The 22,427-nt window shown below is 41.9% G+C and overlaps 1 protein-coding gene across 4 annotated transcripts in view; it reads left to right on the forward strand.

Annotated features, from left to right (window-relative positions):
* The window catches only part of si:ch211-1e14.1 (UPF0606 protein KIAA1549), a 41,954-nt gene that overhangs the window by 15,329 nt on the left and 4,198 nt on the right, over positions 1–22,427 (forward strand). For 2 of the 4 annotated variants that reach the window (XM_030426291.1, XM_030426292.1), the window contains 17 exons: positions 387–2,537; positions 2,652–2,740; positions 3,369–3,528; positions 3,630–3,760; positions 5,034–5,226; positions 5,368–5,427; positions 5,528–5,673; positions 10,050–10,227; positions 11,144–11,328; positions 15,238–15,473; positions 16,457–16,593; positions 17,530–17,544; positions 17,974–18,179; positions 19,368–19,597; positions 19,709–19,853; positions 19,953–20,276; positions 21,985–22,037. In XM_030426291.1, the coding sequence (XP_030282151.1) occupies positions 387–2,537; positions 2,652–2,740; positions 3,369–3,528; positions 3,630–3,760; positions 5,034–5,226; positions 5,368–5,427; positions 5,528–5,673; positions 10,050–10,227; positions 11,144–11,328; positions 15,238–15,473; positions 16,457–16,593; positions 17,530–17,544; positions 17,974–18,179; positions 19,368–19,597; positions 19,709–19,853; positions 19,953–20,276; positions 21,985–22,037 (4,639 nt within the window). Of the gene's footprint in view, positions 1–386; positions 2,538–2,651; positions 2,741–3,368; positions 3,529–3,629; positions 3,761–5,033; positions 5,227–5,367; positions 5,428–5,527; positions 5,674–10,049; positions 10,228–11,143; positions 11,329–13,069; positions 13,247–13,877; positions 14,151–15,237; positions 15,474–16,456; positions 16,594–17,529; positions 17,545–17,973; positions 18,180–19,367; positions 19,598–19,708; positions 19,854–19,952; positions 20,277–21,984; positions 22,038–22,427 lie in introns of all 4 variants that reach the window. The other 2 variants (XM_030426289.1, XM_030426290.1) reach the window with 2 other exon arrangements.

Genomic DNA, 22,427 nt, shown 5'->3' on the forward strand with positions numbered 1-22,427 from the left:
GCATAGAAGTAGCCCTTTAGTGAGAATCAAATAACAACATTTAAACAACAGCGCTGCATTTACCAACAGCACTATAACCAAAACTACCCTGTGCCACTGCTGCTACAAATGATAACAGAGGAGACACTTAACAGGTTGTCATGTTTATAAAAACAGCTATTTATATAAATAAATTACATACAGTAGTTGTTGACTAAAGAGATATATGACTTTGAGTGAAAATTAAGTTATATTGATATGTATATTGGCAAGTAACAGAAATCAGATTTAATGTGATAATGATAACATTTAATAGAAGCAGCCTAATTTTGATAACACTCATAAAACACAGCCCTGAAGTCTGTTATTCAACATTAAACTGAAGCTTTGTCTTTTTTCCTCTGCAGATGAGGCTCTCTCGGACTTCACACATCACCCCATGGGATTTCTTGGAGGTGTTCCAAGTTCAACAGGGTCATCCCCATCAGCCTTACCCGCCTCACATAATACTGCCTTTCAGAGCCCATACTCACCTGGTGCCCTGCCATCCATTTCTGAACCAAACCATGAAGTCAGTACTGCTGATATCCCACATCTTCAGTGGGGACATGTCGCTTCTGATATCTCCAAATCCTTCACAGCTAGTGACCTCCTTGCAAAAGAAGAACCCCATTCTCTTTCCACTCCATCATTAAGCCCATCTGAACCTGTGTTGGAGTCCAGTCCACAATTTGAAGCACCAGCTAAACTCTCCACAGCCAAGCAATCTCCCTCTTCAACGCCTTCAAGATCCGCACTGCAGCCTCAATCAAATACATCCATAACATCATTAAGCCTCTCTGCTTTAACAAGGTCAACAACACCTCAGCTAGGTCTTAATTCTGAGCAGAAAGCAACTTTGGGCAAGCAGAAGGATGGTGCTTCAGAGCAAGCATTGGCAATCATGACCTCAATTGCTGGTCAGTCTCTTGAGCCTCATAAACTGGCTTTTGCTGACTCTCCAGCAGATGAATCTTACAGTGATATCCTGGATGTGAACCAGCTGCGCCCCAGCAGTGCCCCCTTAGTGGCTAAGAAACCAGCGCATGACATAAACATGCTATACAACCCAGATGAGGTTCTGGCCCCTGGCTACAATGTGCCTTTCATCGTCCCACACCCTACTTCACCCTCATCTGAACCCACTGATGTCTCTCCAGAGGACTTCTATCCCACCAACACCATGGAGTTTGACTGGGGGTCTGGGGATTACTTGGAGACAATGTCATTCTTAAATTCAGATGGAGACGACTACTCTTTTGTCACCAAGGTGCCCTCTGACTCGTATGATATGGAGGACTATACAGAAAGCTATGACACATCCTTTCCTTCTAGAGTGGGTATATACCCTTCATCCTTGCGTCCTCTTCATGTCTCACCTTCTCTCAGCCTCATGACAGCATACAGCACCATTGATCCACTAAAAACCACATATCCCTCCTCTCTTTCCTCGACAGCTCACTATACACTGGAACCTACTCCCTCAGATAACAGTGATATACCCGACGCATCAGACATAGATTGGCCTGATCCTTTTACAATTCACCCGACAGATGTCCTTTTACCTGACATGAACAGCTTGGAGTATTACACCACCCAGTTATCCAAGGAGAACAACAGTTCTGACACTGGAGCTGAACATAGAGGGAATGTGACTGTGGTGTCCATCAGTACTACAGACATAACACCCAACACCAGCGTAGCCAATGATACCAAATTAACTGAAGATGAGTTCTCTGGTGATCTTTCAGGGTTTGAGCCTCATGATGAATCAACCCCAGTAGTAACCACAGAGGAGAGTCCTCAGCTGGTGAATGGCTCTGAGCCTTTTCTGGATCCTTCCATAGTTCCAACCCACTTCTTTGATCCCTCTTCTCCCACCTTGGGTGGTCAGGTTCCCATCACAGATTGGTCTTCACCCACATTTACGGTTGGCCTTGGCAGCACTGCATTAATAGAGACCACACCTCTGCTGCCAGATGATGCAATGTCTCCATCCTCTCTGACAGATGTCCATTGGTTTTTAACAGAGTCATTCCCACAAAGTACCATACACATTACTCCTGTCTTAACTGCAACCATAGCCTTCTCCCCTGTTCCCACTGAACCTGCTGCCAATGCCACTGCTGGTGAAAATGAGTTAACTCTCCAGGACTCTACTTTTACAACGGAACAAACTCTTGATATCACTTTTATTTCAACTGAACCCATGTCCAATGTTACTTTGGTACCCCCGGATGTGTTGGGTGATCAGGCAGTGACTGAAGATGGAGTTGACATCCCAGCCACAATGACCTTGATCCCAACTAGCAGTGGACCTAATACTGTGTCTGCTGTACCCACAACTACAACTGCCACCACTACTTCTCATCAAGCCACAGCTAGAACTACTGCCACCACCGAAGCCTCAACTAGTGTCAACATCATCTCTACCACCAGTGAAAAGAGCACGACTACAGTGACAACATCAAGGCCATACCTCTGCAGCTATGACAGGCCTGCTTATTTAGTTAAAATTGGTAAATGAATATATTTAATGGGTTTTATGTAATCCACATGCATGATGTGTGCAAATTGACTTAAAGCTGTAAATTGAATTTAGAATACAACTACTCTTGTGCTTTCTTCTGAAGGTTTTCCTTCTGGGGCCACTGTTGGATATGCCAAATCTCAAGTGAGAGACATACTGAAAGCAGAATTCAACAAGTCCGTGGAGCTGCAGGTAAACTTATCTCAACTTGATGAATTTAGTTGCCCTGTAAACTCATCGATGAAGCAAACTCTATTTAAATTTGACAAAAACTGCATCAAACTCACCCAAACCACCTTCGTTTGTCTTTTCCACTGTCACAAGCTCTTATTTAGTCAAAATAAATATTTAATTTCCCAACCCATTCCCAAACTCATTTCCTGGCAATGGGAAAGGAGTCATTTAAATAAAAAATTCAAAAGACCTGCATATATGTGCACATTTTTGTGTAAAAGTGGTAATAGACTTGATCAGAGTGCTAATTCACCTTGATACTGTATTCTCTGTTGTGAAACTTGCCTTCATCAGTCTCAGAGTGTTCAGTCCTGATCTCTTCACCGCATAGTCCAGTTAAAGTCCTGCGGCACAACCCTGTGCGCATCACAGTGATGCAGATGAACCATGAAGACCAGACCACTTCTTGAGTTTTTTTAACCGTGGTGCTGTGATAAACAAACCCCAGAAGTAGTCACAAGTCACATCAAGTTCCACAAGACGAGATGACCTCTCAAAAATATCAGATGCTTATTTAACTCAAGCTGCTTAACTGAAAATGAATTACTGTAATGGGTGATTTTTCTATGACATATTCTGTCTGAAGGTTGCGGATCCTCCACCAAGGTTTGTGTTTCGGGTGGTGTCTGGTCCAGTCGTGTACACAGCCATATCTGTTATCAATGCTCTGCGAAGGTCTGGGCGCCGCTTCCTGTCTGTGTCTCCCAACTGGACAACACCAGACAGAAAATATCAAATCCACACAGGTAAATGACCTTTCAACAAGCTGTCTTCTTGTCAGTGTTTAAATTGTTTGTGTTGACCTTAAACTTTTAAACTTGACTCTTCTTGTTTTGACTCTGTGCAGTGCTGCAGTTTGTTCCCAATCACATTGATGTGCGTTTCTGCAACTTCAGTGAGAGCATCCAGAAAGGTTTGACCATGGCCTTTGCAGAAGTGTGTCGGCGCTCAAAAGAATCAACCAACTTCACAGTGCATGTGAGTGGGACCGGAAAGCAGGGAGGCATTGAGTAGTCTCACATGAGATGTTTTCATTAGGGTTTCATTGTGGCTTTGAACCACTAAGCTGAATGACCCAATGGTGATAAGTCTGAGCCTTCTGAATAATAGCCCGTATTTGGTGGAGCTGCTTACCTTCAGTGGAACCTATAGATTAACTAAATATATTGTATTATCTGTCCATCTGAAAAATTGTAAAGTTTAGTTTTTTGTCTTAAAAAGTACATGAAAAAAATTTATTGCTACACTGTGCAGGACCTTTTGTCTGTTTGCTGACTGTATTGTTACTGAACAAGGCTGTTCTGTTTAATCACAATTGTTGAGGTTTTTGGATTTCAGTTAATGATTGGTGCCAGAAATTGTTGCCTGGGGACTCAAACATAGTTTATTAAGATCACTGTTCGCTCTAAGACCTAAATTATAAGTTATAAGTTAAGTCTGTGGTGCTTTATCTATTCATCCATTTATTCTCCATGTATTTGGCCTAGGTGGCAATATAACCATGGTATACATAGTAGCAAAGAGATCACTATCCCCATCTGTAATTGTCTAATCCTGATAAGATGCCCAGAGCACCTCACCTGGCTCCTTCTAACACAAAAGACAGGCTATTCAACTATGAACTTCTTTTGTCTGTTCCCATGGAAGCATAGACACCCGACAAAGGATGCTCATTTGCTCAGCTATATCCACTTTTGGTCACAATGCTGAGGCAATGACCATAGGTGAAGGTTCAGACACCTTTCAGCTCAGCTCTCTGTCATTGTGGACAGTCCTGTTCATCGTACTCTCCATCTTGAAATCACTCAGGAACAGGACCCCAGGATACTTTACTTGGATACTTTTTGCTTGAAAGAGTTCATGCTCTAGTTGTTGAGTATCAAAGGAGCTTACTGTTTGTTAATAAAGAGCTTATTTGGCTATGTGGTTAGTTGGCTTCAGTAGAGTGTTGTGTAATCCTATTACAATGATGCCTGTATTATAGTCTTTTAGTTGGAATAAATGTAAGGATTTAATCAACCAATTATTGTAGCATGGAAATGTTTTATGGACATGGAGCAAATTGTGCCCCTGGCCACATTGCCCGATTTCGTGTTCTACTTTCCAATCACTAAAGCCAGTGGTTTTCAGGCTTATAACTCTTTAAGAGACAAACAAGCTTTGCTAGAAACTATATCAACAGCAGAATGGGAAATGTTTTATACATATTGTAGTCCTCTGAACAGTGCATCTCTGTCTTAATGTGTTCCAGATTATAAACATCACCATGGCTGCCCCTAAATATCAGGAGCAACGGCTAGTGAGGCAGCCGGTGGACATCACCTTCACTGTACGCGGTTCAAAAGGTTACGTGATGGGGTCAGAGGTCAGTAATGCTCTGATGAAGCTCACAATGGTGGAATTCAGCTATTACATGGGCTTTCCTGTGCTGCAGATTGCTGAGCGTGAGTACTACAAAGTTATATCTCCATATTCTAGATACATGCACTTACTCATACATCACCTTTACTGTTATAGCTGCAGTGTTTTATATGTCTGATCACCAACAATGAACTTAAGTTAACATAATTTTTACTTCCCAACAGCTTTCCATTATCCAGCTTTAAACACCAGCCAGGTGCTTCGGTCCTCATGGGTTAGAACAGGTATGACAGTTTCAGTTGTTTGCATGATGAAAAGTTGCTACAGCTGCTTACATTTGAGACCCTCTGTGTGGACTTTCTTTTCTGTTGTCTGTGTATGTAGTGCTCCTGGGTGTGCTTGACCAAAAAGTGAGTGAGAGGACCTTCCAAGCCAACATGGAGCGTCGGGTTGCCATGTTACTCGGGGAGGCGATGGGATCAGTCAGACGTGTCAAGAGAGCCACCACCATAGGCAACAGCAGTGTTCAGGTACTGTATCTATGGACAGATTTATTAAAAAATAAGAGAGTGTTTTTACATCTTTTTAGCCTTTAGAGAAGATTATACACACAGCACACACTTTATCAAGCCTCTGGTATTTAAAATTTTAATAATTTCACTTGTATCAAATAAAAGTTTGCAAAAGAATTTTGTTCGGGCAAGTTACATTAGTTTTGAAATGTTCAGCCGCTTTGGTTGTCTATTCTATTTCCTCATTTTCTATTTTAAAAATGTCACAAATGAATCAATTAGAAACAAGTCAAAATTGTCTCATCTTGAGAAACATAATTGTTCTTGTTTTGAAATAACATTTTAAATACACTTTAAAACTGAATACTAAGCTGTAAGTTCATGTTAAGCCACACATGGCAGTGTTTCTTCAAGATATATTTGCAATGCCTTTTTCTGTGAACAATAGACACCAAAGTTTAATTTCTTATTCATTACACAACAAAACTTTCAAAACTCTTTAAGAGGAAGTGTTAATGGATTACTTAAATCTTGAAAAAGCTTCCTTTCTTTTACCATTATATCACTATTCCCTGATGCAAGCTCTCTCTTAACTACCTTGCCTGAGTACTGAGGCCTCATTATGTTAGTGCTGCAGTGTTTGGAACCACTGAAAGGCCTTACTGCTTTACTAATCAGGCTCTCGCTTTTGTGGGTTCGCTTCGCACCTGCTCTGCTCATCTCAAAGGGGACAGGATAGGGCTCTGTCTCCATGGCAACAGCATCCCATTCAGCCCAGGGGCGAGCCACTCAAAGACCACAACCTCACGAGTCCTTGTTCTTTCTCCTCTTTCTCATTTCTCCGCTCCTGTTACTTGATGCGAGCTCCTATGAGCAGCAGAGCTCCTAAGAGCAGATCAATTATTAATTGTTTCTGTTATTCTGTCTGTATCCTGCAGTTGGGATGATTAAGAGAGTGTTTCTGTTGTCGAGAGGTTAGACATTAAGGAGGGAGAGATACAGAGACAGGTCGGGGTAAAAGATTCAGAAATCAGCAGAGCAGGATGAGCAGAAAAAACTCAGACAAAAGAGACTTGTTGTTGCAGACGAAAGATGCATATTTGATCTGACCTCATAAAGTCTGAGTGCATATGGTGGTCTTTAAACAGGGGACTGTCAGAGTGATAAATCCACGGAGAAGTACCTGCCTCACTCTTTCTGACCTTTCTGCCTCATGCAGTAGTCTACATAAAACCCACTGACCAGTTCAGAAAAATGTTGATGGTGAACCTTTAGTGTCAGTGCTAAGATTAGAGCTCTAATTTTAGGTTCTGGCATCCTTTCTACCTTTCAAAATGATTTTTTCACAGTCATGTTTTAAACATGGATGGGAGGCTAGATTATTATATTTTTTTAGGTTTCAGAGTGTGTCTGTTTGATATAATGAGAGTTATGTGACTCAGACTGAGCTTCTGAATTTCAGAAATACTTTTGTCTTACTGGTTTGCACACACACACACACACACACACACACACACACACAAACAGATGCCCTAGACCGTCGTGACAGAATCAGCATGGTGTTGTCACCTATGAGAATACCTTATGAGTCTGCCTAGACAGATAAAAGAGGAGGTTGAATTGGGGTCGTGCGATAACACACACATTGACGCTGCCATCTTTCCACTCTAATAACCGTGCATGGGCTGGATTAAACCCTGGATGAGGGAGCCTGCCCAGTCGTTTTTCTGTGTCAACCCAGGCATGACCTGCGCTTTACTCTTTCCAGTAATGCAGACAGCAGACTGCACTATGCCTCAGGGCACCCAGAGGGAGACTGCACACACACACAGGCATATTAGACAACATGGAGAAATATTTAAACAATGAAATCTCTAATGGGAATAGAAGAATGTCTGTTGATATATCAGTAGTGTGCTATCATTATATATTTGAGTGTGTATCAGTGTATGTAGACTTTTTGTGTATATAAAAACTACACAAAAGAGACGAAATAATGGTCATGTAAAAGGCAGTTACACATGTATCATGTTAGGTTAAATACCAATACATACAGTACAATTAAAATATTTTCATATAAAGTTCGACTCCAGCATGTGGTAACAAAAGAGGCCACATAGTTGGTGCCTGAAATGTGGTTTCAGCAAATGCAAAAGTCAAAAGTGATTCATGTCCTAGGGTTTTATCAAAATTAGGTACCACACTCTCCATTAAGAAGTCATCTTTATTACTGAAATTGTGTCACATTGCTCATTAGGGCATTCATTAGACATTCCAGTTTTAATATAGAGAGTGTAGTACCTCATCTTCCATGGACCCTGTGTTTATTTTTGGAAGCACTTCTTTTCCAGTTGTTTGAGTCTATTAGCCAAAAATCTTGCAGCGGAAATATTTACAGATGGGCAATCCAAATAGAAACATGTCAGCATAACTAGTATTCATTCTGATGGACTTAAATTGAAGATAATAGTAGTCCACGCATTGTTATGTGTTCATTTAGAAACAAATGGTAACAAGCAAAGAAATGATAGCTCATCAACAGAAACATAAATGGCCCTATCTTAACAATCTGAAACACAAGTATCAAACGCAGAGCGCAAGTAGCTTTGTGGGCGGATCTCAGGCGCTGTTGCTATTATGCCGGCAGGATAAATGACTCTTGCGCCCAGCGCAAATCTAAAATGGGTTGGTCTGAAGTAGCTACATTATTCATAGGTGTGGTTTGGGCGTAACGTGCAATAAACCAATCAGAGCGTCATCTCACACTCCCTTTAAGAGCAGGCGCGCTTGTTCCATGGCGCATTGCTATTATAATGGCGAATTTGCCAGGCGCACGCCAGGAGCGGTTCACAGCCGAGGATACCAACGTTCTCGTCAGGGCAGTAAAAGACCGAGAAGTGGCCTTGTATGGGGATAAGAGAAATCCATCCAAATTATCTTTGGTTAAACGGGCGTGGGAGGAAATTGCAACAATTGTTTCTACGGCTGGCATCCCCAGGACATCGCACCTGGCCTCGGGAGCAGTGCGCACGGGCCGAGCAGTGCGCAACGGCCAGCTCATGAGGGAGCAGCGCAAACACCAAGGTGCAGAGGATCCAGACCCACTACACGCCGTGGCAGCATTGTCAGACCGAACCGCACTGTCCGGGATGCGGCAAGGTATTAATGCCCGTCTTGACCGGGTGGCGATGTTGCTGCGGCCTCTCAGGCGCATCGCCTCAAGTCTCCAAACGCACCACCTGCTCCTGTTGTGCCCCTTCCTCCTCCTCCCCCAACTCCATCTCCGTCCACCCGCTCCACTAGGAGCACATCGTGCATTGCCACTCCAAGACCCTCACGGCTACGGTGGGCGCGTCGCATATCAGAGGGAAAAAGAATGAGTTCTTCTGTTTAAATCTTTTCAACTTTTTTTTTTGTATGGTTTGCAAAACGGGAACTGCTTCCTTGTAGATGAGAGAAGCAAAGTGTATGCACGTTAAGCACACGCTACATTATGGCCAAGCATGCGCCCTTAAAATAGCATCTGAATAAGCGCCACTGACTTTAGACTAGGTTTTTCCTGGTCTGTGGCGCAAGTGTTTTCTGAAACGGCAAAATAGCACCAGTGAACGTTTGCGCCGGAACACGCCTCCTCTTTTCGCTGAACCGCCCCGGGAGCGCAAAGTCATTCCCTAATTTAAGGACGTGCGTCTGCGGAGGGAAAATTCCAATGTGTGCCGAATGCAAAATAGGAATTACAAAAGTGCCAGTGTACAAAGTCAATTGCGCTGAGTGCAAGATAGAGCCCAAAGACTTTTAACAAGATCATTGCTAGGAACCACAAAAGTGACAGTTTGGAGCCTGTGACCCTGAGCAATCAGTTATACAGTTTAATGAGTGTCCTTCAGCTGTTTTCCTCCATCTGGACATGTTTATCTTTGGAAAAAAGCATGAGATGCCATGATGTCTGCCAACTATGGACAGTACAGGCAGCCATACTGTAGAATTCAGTCTTGTGATTGCTTTGTGTAACTGTACAACAGCCAAGGAATATAGGGCTCTGCAGCAATAAATGTTTCACTTTTATTCCAACATACTTATCCCCCCAAAGACATGGGTAAACAAGTCAAGTCAAAGATGCAGTCAGGGTCTCCTATGATCTCTCCAATCGTCGGGTTTAAACTTCCTGTACTTTCATGGGAAACAGAGTTCTCTTTTAGCTTGACTTGGATCACATTGTTTAGACATAGATTAAAGTTGCTCTGTTGAAAAATGGTTGTCTTACATCTAATTAAGTACTAGAAATTTGTATAGAAACCTATTTTTTGCATCTGCATTAACTCACATACTACATGATTTCATGGAGATTGGGTTGGGTTAATAAAAGTACCCCCTTCCTTTTTTACCCCTCCCAGGTTGTAAGTGCAAGCCGATTGGTGGGTACTGACCATCCCTTGGAGATAGTGTATTTCGTGGAGGGTCCCGGTGGTCAGAGGATGCCTGCAGTTCAAGCAGCCAACCTCCTCAACAGCATGGACGTTCAAAGGGCTGCCATCGTCTTGGGATATCGTGTTCAGGGCATTTTGGCACAGCGTGAGTACCTCTGGCATAGTAGTTAACTGACCTTCAAGAACAGCATATGATGGTCTTCCACGTCTACAAACTAAAATGAAGCTGCTATGTCCGCAGGACTTCACATTGCTGAATTGTACAGCAGGGCACTGAGTCACTGCCATTTTTCTAGATGCTGGCATGGAGTTGTAATAATGTTTTCACCCATATCTGTAAACAAAAAAGAATGGACTTTACTATGGATTCAAAAAAGTAATTTAACTTTATTGTTGTTACTGTTACCATTGTTTTCTTTAACTGATATTTAACTTGAAATACAGTGTAATACATACTGTTTTGCTGGCACAGTTCAAAGTAGCACCACAAGGTCTAGTTGTACTTAACTAAGGAGAGCTAAACAAGTGCGAGAACAGATTGATACAGGAAGAAAGAGAAAGGTATCATTATTAGGAAAATTGTTCTTGAACACCTAATAAGAAAAAGGATACAAGCTAACTCCTGGCTCTGTGTGGTCCTTTGGATGTTTATAGTAACATTGAGCTAATTACCTCCTCCTGTACACATTGTACCAAAAGCCTGTCTTGCTCATTAAGAATCTAAACAAGGGATGAAGGTCTAATGAGAGCCCCTCAAGGGAGTTCTGTGTCTGTGCTGACTGTGTTCTCTTTTGGTACTTTCCCAGGGGAAGAAGTGAGTTTTAATTAAAACTAATGAAGGTCTGCATTGAAAATTAGAGCAGTGAGACAAGAGCCAGCACTCCAGTGATATGTTTAGCTTTGCATTCTCAACGTATTTGTGAATTTCCTTAAAGGGAATTAAAGGATATGCTTGAAATATTCGCCCACATACACAAATGAAATAGGTCAATATGGATGGTATGTGCATATTTGTGCCTGAAGCTAAAAACTAAAAACGCTCTCGATCTATTCCACTTTAGCTGTTGAGAAGGTGACATCCTCACCCTCTGATGGTGAGAACACCAACCTGTGGATCGTCATCGGGGTGGTGATCCCCCTCCTCGTGGTCATCGTCATCATTTCTATCCTGTACTGGAAACTGTGTCGGACAGACAAGCTGGAGTTCCAGCCAGATGCCATGACCTCCATTCAGCAGAGACAAAAGGTAAAGCCCCATCATTGTTTGACTCCATGTCCAACTTTGTTTTGTCAGTGTTTAAAATTGGCACCACAGTCAGGGTTGTTAAATCAGTCACCAGGAAGAGAAAACAATCAGCAGGTGTTGGTATGTCACATTATAAGAATGGTTTGACATTTTAGGAGCAAAATTGTTCCATCATGTAACTGCTCATAAAACAACTGCAAGTGGTTTTAAAATGGAGATTGTACAGATGAAACAAACAAGATGTTACATGTTTAATTTTGAGATGCTTATGAGAGAGGTATCTTTCCTCTATTCCAACTCTTAGCAGGAAAGCGAATCAGTTTATCTCCCAAAATCACTGGACCATCTATTTTAAGCACAGTCCAAAACTGAAAGGCCGGTGGTGGCTGACAGTCACTGTTCATTAACAACTTGCTGCTTTATGTATTTAATGTTATATTATCCTAAATTATGTTAATGCTCAAACCAGTTATCCAAGCATTACTGTATCCTGCATAGAAAGATTCAAGGGAGCTAATGTGGAAAGCCGGAAAAATGAGATGCCTTTTATATCCAGATGAACAGATAATTAATTAGGTGTATCAGTCATTGCCATGAATGGGCTGTAAGACTGTACAGAGTCTGGCGTTCATTCCGTCTTTTAGATGGCCTGAGTAAAACTTTAATGATCCCAGAAGAGAGACTTATTAGAGGACATGAGCGAAATTAGAAGTCATGATGCTGCTAGTACATAAAAAGAGCTGCTCTTTTACTTTATTTAAAACTGTTTTGATGTTTTCTTACATCCTCTTTTGCTTAATGCACGAACAACACTGCCCTTCAGTTCCCCTTTGTCTCATTTTATTTTCATTTTATGACATTTGAATAGCTTGTCCTTCCCGTCTGCCATCACTTGAAATAGAAATAAGGGCATGTGGCTGCGATGGGGCTGTTTCATCCCTTCGTAATGCCTCTTTCACTTTAAAGCACTTCTTGCCCTGAAGTTAATTGACACAAGAGAAATGTATTCTGCTCTTTGAGGTCCCTTATTTGAGTTAATGTACATCCTGATGAATGAAATGTTTTGATATATAATGATAAAATGGCTGTATAGTCAGACAAATCATAAATTCACTTTAAAAGGGTCAAGTATATGATATAATATATAGTAATGCTAATTTATTGTGATAACTGAAAGCAATACCGAAGCTTAAATCAAGCCAAACATGTAAAAGCCCAGCTGTAGTTTTTTGGCCTTTTTTTGTTGAGACTAACTTTTGTTCCAGTCCCAAGGTCATCATGTGTGATGCAATTTCAATGTGGCTTTTATTTATGATCGTTAAATCAGTGTGAAGGAAGCATGTAGAACACATGCACAGGTGTGTTGCATCTCTACAGTGCTGCCCAGACAAACAACAATAGCAGAGCTTTGAAATCTCCGTGGTTCAGCAATAACTGATCTCTGTCTGATTACCACACACCTGCAGTGTTCTTCCTCAGCTGCCATCATTAGTTCCAGAATTTAGATTTTTTATTGCATGTTTCCTGTTTTGATGCTTTGTGTTTTTTTCCATCCTACTGACGTATCGTTGATCTTTTTCTCCCCACTTGCATTTTTTCTCGGTTGAGCTGAGCTTCAAGCTAAGCGCCTCCACGTTGGTTTGATGCAATAAATCTAATGTGCAGAAGTAACACTCACTCAGCCTGCTCTCTCTGCTTAACACAATGATCTGTCACTGAACACCGCTCCCCTCTCTCTCAGTCCACTACCTCATTCAGAGAATCAACGACCTCCCTTCTCCAGACTCTCCCTCCGACTAGAAAGGATATAGATTTTAGTGAGGGGGAGTATGAGGAAGAAGAAGAGGAGTATGAGGAAGAGGAGGAGGAGGAGGAGGAAGAAGAGGAGGAGGAGGAGAAGGAGGTTAAAAGAGGGAAGGTACAGAGCAATGTCTGGTGGTTTCTAGCAGATGTAGATGAGACCTAGTTCATGTGTTTGCTGTCTGAACAGTGGTTGTTGAAATCCTGCACAGTTATGTAAAGTAGTCAATAGTTAATCGTGGAGCTTTTGATTTTCTTTTTCATGTGTTGCATACAGAGACAATAGCATCATTACTCAATAGCAGTGTTCCGCAGAATATACTTTTTCTTTTTACTGTAAGAAAGTTCTGCATCTGCCCTTATAAAATAGATACTGCTACATGCAGAATGCATAAAACTGGGACTCACTACTTCAAAATAAAAATGTGCCTTGAACTTTGACTAGCTTGCTCATGAATAAAGATTTAAAGTAAAAAGAAAAAGAATGCAAATTTCACAACAGCTGTCATCTGTAGCTGGCTCAGTCTTTGTCTGCGCAGAGTATTGTGGGTCAGAATGGCCAGAAAAGCATGCTGGCTTGCATACTGAAAAATCTGACTGGATGCTGCAGGACTTCCTGGTATTTTTGGCATACCACATTTGATTCACTATTTCTTGGGACGTCTTTTATGGCACACTAAGTAGTATGGTAGTATGGGTACTGGAGCACAGCCCAAACATTTATGCTATTCATCATTACTTCTACTTAGAGTCCAGTAGCTCTATCCAAGAGCAAAGAGAGTATGAGCAGTGAGGAGGAAGAAGAGGAGGAGGACGAAGAGGAGGAGGAGGAAGAAGAGGAAGAGGAAGAAGAGGAGGAAGAAGAAGAAGACGAGGACAAAGATAAGGCAAAGGAGAGCTTCAAAAAGAAACCAGAAGAGCAAAGAAGACAAGGGAGCAAGTCAGTCATAATGAAAACAGGGGAGATGAAGAAAGAAGACAGAACTAAAGTGATAACTAAAGGGAGAAGAGCCAAGGATGAGGTATACGTTGTTCAGTAGCCATAGCAACTAGTGCGTCCCGGTTGTGATGTCCAGAAACAGGAAATCCAGTATGACACATAATATTGGATTTCCCCCACGGACCGAAGTATTGGTGTGTTAATAGTATTTAGATCCTGAGGAATCTGTGTTGTGAAGTCAATTTGTGTGCATCAACTGTTTGTTGTGATTCCCCAGTTTTACTATTAAACCAGGCTAAATAGTAATTAGCAAGTGTAATGTGTGGGAGATACCAGTAGCTGTGTGTTTTCTTTCATTCAGTTTTAATTATAATGACACAGCTTTTCCTGTTTCAGCTGCAGCTTTTTTCAATGGCTGGCCTTGTTTGTATGCCGTGGAGAGCAGCACAAACAAACATCCACACACACACACACACACTCTCTCTTTCTCTCTCTCTGTGTGTTTGGATTAGCAGTTTCATACTGGCAAGCATCACACTGGATTAGCAGTTTTATACCAACAAGCTCTTCCTAAGCCAGTTTTGCATCGGTAAAGTCCGCAAGTGCACGTATAATTGAGAGATTTAACAGGAACATGTCATGTCACTCCTACCCTCTCTTGTATACACATTTCAGTGTCACAGGACCAGAGTTTGAGTAGAGATCTGACATCCTCTGTTTACTTCTTTTGCTGTCTGAAAGTCCCGGGGGCTTTTCGCTCAGTCTCACTGCTTCCATCCCCCGCCACTGCAAAGGGAAGGAAGCAGCTCAGTGTTTCCCCACATCTCTCTTTGCCCCTGTTCCTCATATATATGGCTCTTTATTCGTTGATGCCTGTCCGTCTGAATCTCCCTCATGGACACCCATCTATCGGTCATCAACTTAATTATGTACTCAAAACCCGTCTGTCTATCAATCTGGATGTCACTTCACTCACTCACAACTCTTGGTCCAGAGAGAATTCAAACTGCCACTGTGGTTTAAACCACAGATTAATGATTCCACTTTAAATTGATGATTATCATATTATTGAATATGTCACTGTCATTAAATAGCTTCTGCCACTTGGCTTTCCACCTTTCTTTCCATTCCTTATTTCCTCCCCCCTTTGCGTCTCTTCTGCCCCTCAGTTGCAGGCTCCCAGTGTGAAAGGTTTTGACTTTGCCAAGCTGCACCTTGGCCAGCAGGGTAAGGATGACGTAATGGTGATTCAGGAACCCGTCCCGCCAGGGCCTGGCCCTGGACCACTGCCCATGTCTATTAAAGATGGCTTCAGTCCATCTGAGAACGGGGAGATTCCAACTCCAATATCCAAAAACTCTGCCTCCTCCACTAAGGCGTCCCGCAGCAGTCGAAGACGAGACAGGTCAGTGCTCCTTTTCAGTGTGCTGCAAAAGAAACTGTTTGCGATGATTTCAAATGAATATGGAAAAATGAGAACATTAAATTGCATCAGTTGTCTATGTAGGTTAAGCTGTCACGGGTTATGTAACAGAAAACAAAGAAGAATTTGCACTAGCACTTCATTGTAGACTAGTGTTTCACTCAGTGACAGACACTAGGTTCTGATCATATCTTGTCTCTCTTGATGCAGAACTTTGTCAAAAATCTGCTAACTCACAGTTGGTTTAAACCCTTTTACCTGATTAAGACATTTCGAAATGGATTTAGATGTTTAACAGGACTTGTTTTGTAGCCCATTGCTTAGATTTTTCGCTCACCTCATCTGGGACAGTCAGTCAACCAGACAAAAAAGCTTTTGGCAGATCCTCTTATCAATTATTTATACACTTGACAGTGAAGGACCTTCACTCTTGCATTCTGACAGTTGGTCTATATAATTTATCTTAAGTCGTGATAAAATGCACACGATATAGTTACTATTGGATTTCGTAGAGATCTCCCATTTGACATTAAAAAAAACCTTTCTGTTACCAATGCTATCTATGCCTGTTGATTTTAACCCTCACTTGTTAGTTGTATCAGAGAAGTAATTGGGAATTTAATTATTCTGCCAGTGGAAATACTAAATACTGCATTTACCACAATAAGCTTTGAATTGTATGATCACTTCTTAGAAGTCTCCCCCCGGCTTTTACCTTTTTTTTTGGCATAGACACCTTTTATTAAGCAGTAGACAGATAGGAAATATGGGAGAGAGAGGGGGATGTGACATGCAGCAAAGGACCTCCAGCCGGAATCGAACCGGGGTCAGCTGCGTTTATGGCATGCGCTCTAACCACTCGACCACCTGCGCGCCTTTGCCTTTCTTTTTCAATCATGCATGGCAATTTAGTATGTTAGTGTGTTCTTGGGCTTCTATTATTCATACGTGTCTTCTCTCGGTAGGATCACGCCGTCTGACGGTGACTCGGTGGTAAGTGACCATTCCAGCGAGCGGGAATCAACCGAGGAGAACCTGAGAGCCCACGCCACGCCCAGCGACAGCAAGCAGACCCGTAAAGTCCCCATCAATGTTTTAAATGGCAAGTGGCCTTGGCAACGCTCACATCACTCCTCCAAACACAGAGAGTGAATACTAAGGGGGAGGGGAAGGAGGAAACTGAAGGGATTGGGCAGACATAAAGAGATAAAGAGAGAGCAACTAAAGCTTGTGTGATTTGATTGACAAGAGGGCCAGATTGAGAGCAGGGGAGACTGAAGTGGTGAAAAAAGACAAGGGCTGGGGAAAAGTGCTGCCTCAGCCTAATCAGTGACATGGAGATTAGAGAGGGGGACAGTGAAGGTAAAAGAAACACCTGGTTGGAACTCTTTACTGTGGTGGAAAGAAGTCCAGACAGAGGAGGAAGTAGGGAATAGGGGGGGAAAAATAGCTGAAGTTACTTCATCTGACAGCTTGTTGATAGATTCAAGCCTGCAATGTCACTCAGAGAGTACGTGCTGGAGCCAGAGGCAGTCAGGCACACAGACTGCAGCCTGACTCACCCACACAGGAATGGTCTCTGTTTTGTTTTTGATAAGTCTCTCCATGGGACTGTATATGCTTTGCCACAATGTTTAGAGGTGGGTTGTATATGAGACAAGCTCAGTATTATGTAATGTAGCGTCTGTCTTTTTGCTCATTCAGCCTGTGTTTTTGATCAGCGTGTGTTTTCTGCTCATCAGAACCTTCCTTTCTTGTCCCTGATTAGTGAACCTCACAAAAAGAATCTTTTATCAGCTTTAGAAGTGCATCATCCCACATGACTCACTTTCCTCTCCTTCTCCCTGTTTGCTACTCCCTTTTAGATTTCTTTTCATTTCTAAAAGTTTAAAAAACCCTCACGGTGGCCAGACCTCAGTTCACTAGGCTGTTTTTTGTTTTGTTATCTACATAAAAGTAACTTCTTCTACAACAGGTTCTTCTATTTGGTCTCCTTCGCCTTAATGAAACTCTTTTCCCTTTCTGTTGTGGTTTGCAGGGAAGAATAGAATTGGTAAGAGTTTGTCCTCTTTCCGTCTGTGCCTCCTGAGGCTTGACCTCCAGCAGCTATGTGTTTGTTTCTGTGGTAGTTTTGTGCAGAGCTTGTTCTCACCATCCATCACTGTCTGCTGAGCTGTCAGTCAGAGTGTAGAGACAATCAACTTCACAAACAAAGGCAGTGCCATTGAATGAAATTAAGTTTGCATATAGAATTCAGTGTTCATTTCACTTTACCACTGGAAACATTTACTCCATGCCTTTTGTTGTGACTCATAGCCTGAGCATAGTCATGTCAATTGAATAAAAAGGTAGATGTTTAGCAGTAGTCGTCTGTGCTTTGTCCCCTGGTTTAAGTCAGCATTAGCTTTTAGACTTGCATTGTCTACACTGCGCTGACGGAGTTCTGAACTTTGTTTTTCTGCTTTCTTGCCTCCTTCCTCAGGTCCTCCTCCTTTGAATGGTACAAATGAGCAGTTGTCCTCAGCCGCCATCTTTGAACATGTTGACCGGATGTCTCGTGCCGCAGATGCAAGCAGGAGACTCCCTAACAAAGTCCAGCTCATCGCCATGCAACCCATGCCTGTCCCACCACTGCACAGTCCTCCAATCAATGGCAAACTGTCTGACACCAACCAAATCAACAAAGAGGTTTGCTCCTCTAAAATTCTTGCTTGGCATATCTTTTTTTTAGCAAATGAATGAATCTGAATGTTTTCGAGTCAAAGGACTGTTAATTGATACTGGTGGAGCATGCTGGCACTAATGGCACTCTATGCTAGAAAATCTGTCAGTGCATCCATGTTGTTTTAGATCAAAAAGGGGACTAATTTACTCATGATTCTCTCAGAGAACTGGCAACACTGTTATCTGCTCCTGTGAAATTTGAGTTAAGTACAGCCTTCCAAGCCAAAATTGCCTTCTACTCAAGTAAAGAAGCATCAAAGACTCAAATTATTCTATCAGTGTAATACAGGAAACCTAGTAGGAGCAGATGAAAGTGTCGCAAGTCCTTTGAAAAATATAATTCACGAACTTACTGGTTGAAATAGACACGATGTAATTTATTCACTAGTGCTGCTGTAGTTCCTGAAATTCGTTACGCATTAATTATTGGTATCTTGCTTGTTGAAGTCTTAACTCACTGCGGGTCCTGACCCCTATCAGCCAAAGCTTTATGGGCAGCCAGGAAGTCTTCTTGGTTTTAAGAGGCATAAGAAACTTTTCATATAGATACACTATAGGCCTATATCTCCGCATTTATTAATTTAGGTTATTAAGTTATTATTTAAGATATGAATTGTAAAAACAAATCTCGCAGGATAAGGGCATGGTGAAGACCTTAACACAGGCTATATTCACTGAACATTCACTCTCTGCTAAACCAGCTTTCATGTTGGACAACGCACGCAGTAAAAACAACTTCAGTGCTAGTAGTGCCATGGCCAAGTGTCAGGAATAAGAAAACACAGAATTCGTCAAATGAAGAACCCCAGTAAATATGTATGATTGTTTAAAATAAAAAAAATACATGATGCAGATAGAGAATTGCAAAAAAATGTTCCTGAAAACATCAGGAAAAGTCATCATCAATGATATTCACAGCAAATAATTTTGCTTATTTTACACAAAATTCCTGCAGTTATATTACAGATAATCATATGTTAAGAACTGGTGGTTATGAACTGAATATTATGTGAAAAATGCTAAATTAAATATTTCACTTAGTCATGGATTGTCAGTTTACTCAATGATAGAAAAGGGGTCGCTGAGGGAACAAGTTTGGAAACCACTGCAGTTAGTGGGAGTTGTCGTCTAATTAAGCAATTTTCTCCTCAGATACAGGTAGCTTTGAGGCATAAGTCAGAGATCGAGCACCATCGTAACAAGATACGTCTGCGTGCCAAGAGGAAAGGCCACTACGACTTCCCTGCCATGGATGACGTGACTAGCAGCCATGCAGATGCGAAGGAGCAGGATCGCATCTATCAAAAAGCACAGACTCAGATTGATAAGATCCTGGATCCAGATGCCCAGATGTCCTCCATCTTGATGGGATCCAAGAAAAGGTTAGGGCTAGGATGAACTTGTATGGACAAGTTAATCTTTGTATATGGGTGTGACTTTAAGTAGATAAAAAATACTCAGATTAATTAACATTTTTCCCTTTTTTTTCTCAGTTGTCGAGGGAGGCGCTCTCCCAAACAGAGGATGAAGGACCAGCTAAATGGAGGCATGATGGAAGCAGACAAAGACCACCTCATCACTGAAGACGGTGATGCTGCTTACAGAAAATGTCCTGGGGTCAACAATGTGGCCTACGTGGTGAGTAGAGCAGAAGAATCATGACATTTTTACCATTTTAAATATAGAATATAACCCATATGTCTCTAACTCTCCATAAATGTGTCATGTTTAATCCAGTCGGACCCTGACCAAGGCCCAGGATCCCCTCACAGGAGCCCTTCCCCCACTGATGACGTCTTCTTAGGTCCAGCTTCCTCTCCTCCTGGCCATGCCCCTCCCCCACCCCCTTACATGCCCCCACAGCCCTCTATCGAGGAGGCACGGCAGCAAATGCACTCCCTGCTGGACGATGCCTTCGCCCTAGTGTCGCCCACCTCTCAGGGCAGCACCGCAGGAATCACTCTCCCTGGGGTCAACTCTAACCCTCCTGCCTCCAGTCCCCCGGGCCGGGGGCCCAGACCATGGGGTCCATCATTCCCAGCTCTTAGCCCTTTCCCAAGTGTAAGTATCAGTCCCTGGTAGAGCCTGACTGACGCTGATATAAGGGAATTAAAAATTCCGTTATAGATAAATCAGCCGATACACACACATTTTTTGGAGTGATCCCTCAAACATTGTTATCAAAACCTATGGGGGGGAACTTGGGGGAATGTGTAAAGTAAACAGCATGTAGGGATTTTTATAAACATGCAAGATAATTGTCCAAAAAATTGGTCATCTATGCTATCAAAGCTTTTGTTAATTCAATAACCTGTAACCTGTTTTCTGTCATTACATTTGCTCATTTTACTAATCTGGTGATGGCCTTAGTGAAATGCACTCCTTGTTTGAGTTTGTAACAGCAAAAAAGCAAATAGACACATGTAAAATCCTTTGTATTCACTATCTCCTCGCTTTCTCAAGTTTTTTCCGCTCATTCCCAGCATGAAGCCTATAGCTTCCAGTTTAATCGTGTCCTCTTAGCAAACTAATCAGTTAAGTATTCCTCCATCTGTCACCCCCATGGAGCTGTGACCTTGCAGCCCCTGTTGGCTATCTACAGCTCCTAAGACTCTACAGTAATATACCCTGCATATACATATACTAGATCTGCATTAGCTCCTGTCAGTGTTTGCTGGTTTCAAAGACGGTACAGACATATCACGGCTCTGAATAATAAGCTCAGTGTTTGCTTCTTCATTTACATTTATTTAGAACATATACATTTAGGAGGGAAGACATTTCATATTTAGACTATTTGTTGAAGAGAGGTCTGTGCAAACCAGCACCATACAAAGGCCGGTTTATGCAGTGCCAGTTTGTCAACACATGTAGTGGGGTGCCTGGAGTCCATAATACAGTGCATGTGTGGCACACTTGTTCGTGGTGCTTTGTGTGATGTTGGGGACTGCCAAGAGACAGGGTTATGTATAGCATATCCTCTCCTTTGAAGTGCAAGCTGAAGAGTAGAGCTGAGCCAAAAATTAAATAAAACTTCAGTGCCCATGGGTGTAGTATGAGAATAAAAGTTTTGTGTTGTTTAGAGATTGCAGAGCGTTGTAATAGGGTTACAGGAAGCTGTAAAGTGTTTTGACCATTAAATCCATCAGATGAGATCAGCAGTGAGGCCTCATCAGTGCTGTATTTTAGAGACACAACCTTGTGTTCTAGTCTCACTGGCAAAATACAAGTATATTAATTAGTTGTTTAGTTGTTTTATGGTATTTAAACTATCTATTCCTATCTTGATTTTAGCTTAATTACCACTGTGGCAATTGAATATCTCATTTGCGTTCCTTCACATTCATAATAAAGGCATTTTACAGCTTAACACTGCCAACAGCAGTCATCTCCCCAGGTGACAAACACAGAGAGAGACTTAACAGTGAGCCGTGGAGCTGTAAAAAGCTGTTTGCTGGTATTACCTTTGCAGGTTCAGTGCTTTTAATATGCTGTTAAAGGTCAGCTGTAAAAAACGAAGGCTATCCAAGAAAACCATGCTACAGTATATGAAGTGAGCTCCACTTTCTCAACATACTGTATATAACTGTAGGCAAAGTACTGCTGTCTGGAAACAGTATGAAAGCCATGTCTTGTAGAGTTTTTTGAATATTGTATAAGTTGATCTTACCTGAGAGCCACAAATTTAAATGGTCATGAAGTTTAGTATCCCTCATTCTGTCTATTTCATTGCTTTGTCACTCACAATCTCCTTCCTTGTTTTCTCCAGAGGTTTTCTGAGCTGGCCTTGTCCCCTCCTTCTGTCCAAGGCCTGATACCAAGGTTAGTATATCGGACAATTAAAATTGAGTATTCTTGTATACATTGATAAATGATATGCTCATTTGCCATCCACTTCTTCCGACACCAAAGGATTTCCTATTGATTGGTACAGCCTGATTTCCACCACTTTACCAGGAGAAATGTTTTCCCTTTAGATGCATCAAGTGAGTTGGGGCCTCATTAATAATGAAAGAAAAGTCATATTTATTTTATTGGTTTAATGGATCAGGTCCAAGTCAGTGGTCCCTTAACTTGCTCCAATACACTCACACACACATTCATGTCATAAAACAGCAAATGTTTTTCATGAAGTCAATTCATTTTGTGGATAGCAGAGCAGCCAAAAGGAAATCATTTATTTGCGGTCAAACAAGTTATCACCACCGGACA

This window comes from Sparus aurata, chromosome 8 (assembly GCF_900880675.1).
Source record: "Sparus aurata chromosome 8, fSpaAur1.1, whole genome shotgun sequence".
Lineage (NCBI taxonomy): Eukaryota > Metazoa > Chordata > Actinopteri > Spariformes > Sparidae > Sparus > Sparus aurata.